This window comes from Poecilia reticulata, linkage group LG5, assembly GCF_000633615.1.
Source record: "Poecilia reticulata strain Guanapo linkage group LG5, Guppy_female_1.0+MT, whole genome shotgun sequence".
NCBI classification, from domain to species: Eukaryota; Metazoa; Chordata; class Actinopteri; order Cyprinodontiformes; family Poeciliidae; genus Poecilia; species Poecilia reticulata.
Window position 1 is genome coordinate 25,223,394 of NC_024335.1, and position 6,000 is coordinate 25,229,393.

Sequence of the window (6,000 nt, forward strand, 5' to 3'; positions counted from 1 at the left end):
GTTTCAGAGAAAAGTGATTAACTTTCTTTGCTTTTCAGCTGGAAATCAAGGTCTGACAGAAGACTGACGGTTACAATCAAGCTGCGTTTTACTTTCTTGCTACTTTCTCTCACTACCAAACATACCAAAGCCTGTTTTAATGGTTATGGTATCACTGTGGCTAATTACCCCGCAAACATTCCTGCCCTAAACAGAACATTTACACAGAATGGTCTGGTGCAGGGACCTGCAATCTTTACAACCATAAGAGCAAATTTTGCCTTTGGTTACAAAATTTGTTTAGAACCACAAAAGCAACGTGACTCTTTGAAACAAAATAAGTTGTTTTTTAATACGAAAGACTTTTAAGTTGAAAAAAAATATTCCTAGGTTCAGTGTTCTTCTAATAGATATTACATTTCACAGAACATGACGTTAAAAAGAGAAAGTAGTTTGCAACCTGCAGACAAAACTTCATATAGAATAATATTTCTTACTCTATTAGTGTCACTCCTGGTGAAAATACATCTATATTGCATGAAAACACCAAAGAAATACCGCACAACTCAACATTTTCAAAGTTATTAAGAACCACACAGGTTGCAGACCTCTGGTATGGTGGAAGAGATAGACAGTAAACCCCGAAATGCAAATGAGCTCAAAGCCAGTGTTAATCTCAAGAGAACCACCAGCTGATCTCCTCCATACCAAACCGCACTGATGCAGTAATTCATGCAAAAGGAGGCCCAACCAAGCAGTCAGTGACACCAGTAAAGTGATACATTTCTGAAGACTGGGACTCTGTCTTTGCATTTCAGCTGGAAATCAAGGACTGGCAAAAGACTGACGGTTACAATCAATACAGAAATGTTAAGTTACAGCTTTTACGGTTATATTTTTTGTTTGCTACTTTTCTGAGGTCGTTGAATTAGCTGTAAAGCCATAGTCAAATAAACTAACACAAAGAAAAGACCTGAAACACATCACCCAGTCTTTGTAGTACTACTTGTTGAACAAAATGTCAGAAATAAATAAACCTTTTAGTCATTTAATGCATATTTAAGGCGTCAAACTCAACTTACACGTGGTAAACTTGGGCAATAATTAATTTCATCACGCACTCAGAGCTCGTCATGTGCTCGCTTGAACTATAAAAAAAAGCCCAATTTTAAACCCGCAATCGTAAAGCATTAGAGGAGGCGTGGCGTTTTAAACTGTTTGGTCCCTGTGGCTTCCTGTAGTCAACAGCCTGGGCGTCGCTGCGCTGCTGCTGCGTAGAAACCAAACACCTCACAACAGTCCAGACCAGCGCCAGTAGAGCCGTGGGCGTCTCTTTTATAAAGAAGAACTCGATATAAAGTGTGAAAAAAAAATGCACTCGGCCGCGCTGGACAGCAGTGGTTCTCCGAGGAAGCGGACTGTTTCTCGGGGAATGAGCGAGGATGAGTCCCTGCGCAGCATCATAAAGGAGGTGAGGTCAAAAATCACGGAGACGTCGTTACTGTTTAATGACAGGGCTAAAGCTGCTGTTCAGTGCTACGGTTACAGCCGATTAAAACAATGAAATACGACAAGCTGAGCATTGCGTGCTTATTAGACTGTATGATAAAACAGCAGCTAGCTAAATAAAATATAGTGTTTGGCCTGTAGGCTTCGCGTCACTTCCCCATTACTAGCTAAATTAGCCTGCTGTGTTTTGGTTGAGGATGCTAACTCTTGTGTTTCTTTCAGACGGATAGCTCCTCCAGACGGTTGCCCCGGAGCGACAGCAGGACGGGAACCCTGAGGAAGAGGACTGACAGCCAGGTGGGAGATTAATGCGCTGCCATGGTGTCCTCCACCCGCTATTTGTCATCTTTATCATTGCAACACTAGGATTACAATTACGGAGTGTCAGCAATGTTTTGACACGTTGTAACCTACTTTTAAGCCATATTTAATCCCTTTCTGCATTGTTGGCATCTTCTAAAAATATCCAAACTGTGGTACAGGTTCAAAACAGCTTTTATGTAGTATTTCTTTTTTATTTATTTTTTAATCGGTATAGAATATATTTATTTCAATTATTAACTGTCTAGAAATAATTCAAAACATCATTAACACTGTATTGTATAAAGCACGTGTGTCAAACTCAAGGTTAGGGGGCCGAATCCGGCCCACCATAGCTATTTATGTGGCCCTAGAGACACATACAGAGCTCTCAAGAAAACAATTGTATGCCTACATATTATATATATATATATTTTTTTTAGCAAGATTGAGATACATGTTAAACTAAATCCTTGAGTTCTGGCGTTTTAGTTACTTCTTTATCCACTGGCATATGAGATTTAGCTCAGTGAAGTCCAGTCTGCAAATTTCCTTGCTATGTAACATTGTCACGAATCAAATAAATGCCTTACTACAGGACCTGAGTAAGCCATTTACTCAGGATGGAAATCACAAATAGTCACAATGAATGTTGTGTTGGAGAAGGCATGCATCTAAAATTTGCAGGATAGTTCCTCCTGAGGATTGAACTTTGCCACCCTTGTTCTGCAGTAAAGTGTTAGTGGTATACAGCAAAGTGGAAGTGACTGAGAACAACAGCAACTAAACCACAAGGTGGTAAGCCACGTAAAGTCACATAGCAGGGACAGCTGGCCGTGAGGAACGTATTTTGCGGAGCTCATCAACTTTCTGTTCAGGCAGATCTCCAAACTTCATGTGGCTTCCAGTTGCTTCCAAACTTTGTAGCACCAAGTACGTTGCAAAATGTAATTTGCTGTAATGACTAGTAGTTGATTGATGAATGGAGTGGAGGTAGTCACTGAAAGTCAGGAGGTGGAGGTAGAAAACTAAGCTTTTGTCCTCTCACTCTGCCACCTGCAGCTCACTCTGCAGTCCAGACCTTCTCTGTATGGACGCACCGATTTATTGGCCAGTCGATTTATCGGTGGCGATTTCCCTAATTTTGGGAAATCTGCCGATTTTTACATGTGAAGCTGATCTTAACCACCCATTTTATCTACCTCAGCAAAGATATTTAAATCAACCGTTACTTCTGCTCTGCTGTGAGAGAGGTTTCAGTAGCAGACCGGCCCACCGGATCAGGTCTATATGTTTGCAGTTAACAATAGTCATCTCACTGTTGGCAACTTGTCAACTTTCTTGCTACGTTTAGCAACATTTTAGACAAAAAAAAAATTGGTATCAGTCAAAATTAGAATTGGCAGGTCAGGAATTTAATAGCTTGGTAATCGGCCAGAAAACTGCAAGCGGTGCATTCCTGCTTCTCTGTGTTTACGTTTTAGTCCAGAGTTGGTTTGGCAGACAATATACAAATAAAGAATAGATTAAAATGAGTTCAATAATTTCCATTCTGATGATTAATATTTGTAATAATCCGTTTTATTTATGGTTTTGGTTGTTGTGTTTTACTTTGGATGTTTAAACGGTTCTCCAGTTCAAGTAATAAAGAAAGAAAATGTTTATTGGTTGCATTATTGTGTCATTATCAATTCATATTTGAAAATGCTCTCAAAACAGCAATATTACTGTTTATCTCAATAATTTCTGGGACAATTTATCGTCTAGGAAAAATTTATCATCGCTACAGGCCGATTTATACAGCTGATTTATTTTTTCTAATCTGTGTGAACATGTTCTGTAAACTAACAAATATTCTGTATTTCTTTGTTTCAGCAGTCCGACCAGGACCTCTTCATGGGACTCCCAGATATGGTGACTCTTATTCCCACTGACTTAAGAAAAATGAAAGCCGCTTAAAGTTTAACGAGTTAAAAACCTGGAGTGATTCTGAAAACATATTTCTGAACATATGGAGCAACACAAGGCCTCCCTCATAGGGTTGGTCTCCTCTGAGAGCTTGTTGAGCTGTCGCTCTACCTCGGACTGTGGCGTACGTTCTGCTGAATTCGCCCACACTGATTTGTGATTGCTCTGTGTGTGTGTGTGCGTGTCGCAGTTGGAGCTGCAGGCCAGCTATGACGAGGCGGTGCAGGAGCTGCGTGGGCTGGAGGTCGAGCGAGAGGCTCTGTTGTTCCAGGTGGACGTCCTGCAGGACTCTCTGGAGGGCGTAGAGGAGCTGCTGGCCGAAGCCCAGAGGGAAGCTGGACAGGCCGGTTTGGTGAGGCCCAGCTTTTGGGTCCTGACTGTATTAAAACAAGCCGCGCGTCGCCTCGTTACACTGGTTTCTCTTTATTTGTAGGCGCTGGAACGCGAGAGAGAGGAGAAGAGGAAACTGGAGAGCCTGGTTTGCTCTCTGATGAAGGAGGTGGAGAGATTAAGAGAGGTAAAGCAGGAAGTGAAGGGAGAACTTGATGTAATGTTGGTGAAGTACTGCATTGACAGATAAAGGGTTTGAATATTTAGATGCCTACATGCATAAAATATATGATTTATTTATGTAAGCAAACACATTTTTTAGTAAAGATTTTGTACAGTGGATGTTTTCAAAGTTTTTTCCAACCACAATTAGGAAGAGACACTGAAGTATATTAAATGCTCTTGAATAAATAGATATAACAACTAGACTGTCCTCTCTATTTATAGATACGTTGGTACAATAAATGACTTTTTTGTCTGTAGAACAACACTGAGTCCTCTAGTCCTGTGTGACTCTCTTCTCTGCAGCTCCACACAAACATTTTCTATAAGATTAAAATCTGGCGCAATTAAATATATCTAGGTTTCTATTCGTGTTATTATTTTCTTGGTATTTTACTGGTTGCTTCTTTTTAAAAATTTTTTTTTTTTTTTATTCACGGTTTCCCACAGGAGCCTTTCTAAGCCAGGTGGTCGTAGTCATTCACTGTCTTCTGTGTGTTTGAGTTAAAAATGTTTCAAATTGACAGGAAATTTGAAAATATCACTAAGTAGTTATGTGTACTTGGAAGACTTTATTAGCAATATCTAATAAACAAATTTTGCTTAGCCTGGCGGCCCACCAGGCTTATAATATACTGAGGGGGAAACCCTGTTATTTTATTTTCAATCAAACTTAATTTTATTATGTTGTAATTACTGTGGAGCATTTTAGTCAGCTGAGGTTGTCGTAAAAGTGCTGCAAAAATAAACTTTGACTTGGTTTGACTACATAAAAGGATTTTTACACACCTTTTTCATTCATATGTACATAATTACTAAATTCTCAGATTTATCTTCTTTAGATGGCAATTTATACAAAGAACTTAAGATTTAAGAGCATTAAAACATGCATTGAAGTGACAGCTACTTACTTGAGTGATTTCTCCTCTTCTCAGGAGGCAACCAGCCACTATAAAGAAGAGAGAGACTCCCTGCTGTGCGAACCTTGCAGCACCAAGCTTGCCAACGGCGGGGTGGCGGGTCCAGAGGAAGGGGGACGGGCAGCAGGGGGCGTTCTCACAAAACCACGACGGATGGTCAACCACCTGGACGGCGTCGTCGACACCGACGGCGTTCTCCAGAGGCCGTACGAAAGCCACCGCCGGGACGGGCGGGATCCGTCTCCTGACAGGAACGACTCAGACAAAAGTGCCTACGAGGATGCGTCCGCCGAGACTCCGGAGCAGGACCGGACCTTTCCCGGGGACGGAGACCTGCCTCACGATTCAGAGGCCAAAGAAAAATGTCCAGCTGACAACAGCCAGACCCGAGACTCCTCCAACCCGGACGGCTGCGTTTTGTCTTAAATTCATCTGAGTTTAAAGGTGAACCTTTTTTTTTTTGTTTTTTTCTTTTCTTTTCGTCTGGTAAAATTCAAGAGCTTTTCCTTTATAATTATCATCAGAGAAAACTTTGATCTGAGCTGATTAAATAAATCAAAAACATTTCATCAGCTGCGTTTTACACTGAATGTTTACCGTTTCAGTTGCCCTTTAAGCTAGGTTGCCAAACATTTCCGAAAAAGGCAAGAGCGAGCTTTTTCTTTGTCGCACATGAGTCATTCGGTCGTCACGATTTGAACTAAACGGATATTTTTCCTTCGCCGTTATTTATAATTTTGTAACCAAATCGCTGTAGTACATATTCAGTACA

General features: G+C 40.8%; 1 protein-coding gene across 2 annotated transcripts; it reads left to right on the forward strand.

The window, feature by feature from the left end:
• The first annotated feature begins 1,209 nt into the window (after nucleotides 1-1,209).
• Nucleotides 1,210-5,800, forward strand: LOC103465312 (leucine-rich repeat flightless-interacting protein 2). 2 transcript variants are annotated; one of them, XM_008410000.2, is made up of 6 exons: nucleotides 1,210-1,450; nucleotides 1,711-1,785; nucleotides 3,664-3,702; nucleotides 3,947-4,108; nucleotides 4,190-4,273; nucleotides 5,244-5,800. In XM_008410000.2, the coding sequence occupies exons 1-6, from the start codon at nucleotides 1,352-1,354 to the stop codon at nucleotides 5,652-5,654; spliced, it is 870 nt and encodes a 289-aa protein (XP_008408222.1). In that variant the 5' UTR covers nucleotides 1,210-1,351; the 3' UTR covers nucleotides 5,655-5,800. The 2 variants fall into 2 exon arrangements, with proteins under 2 accessions (XP_008408222.1, XP_017160498.1); XM_017305009.1 differs by having other exon boundaries at nucleotides 3,667-3,702.
• The last annotated feature ends 200 nt before the right edge of the window (nucleotides 5,801-6,000 follow it).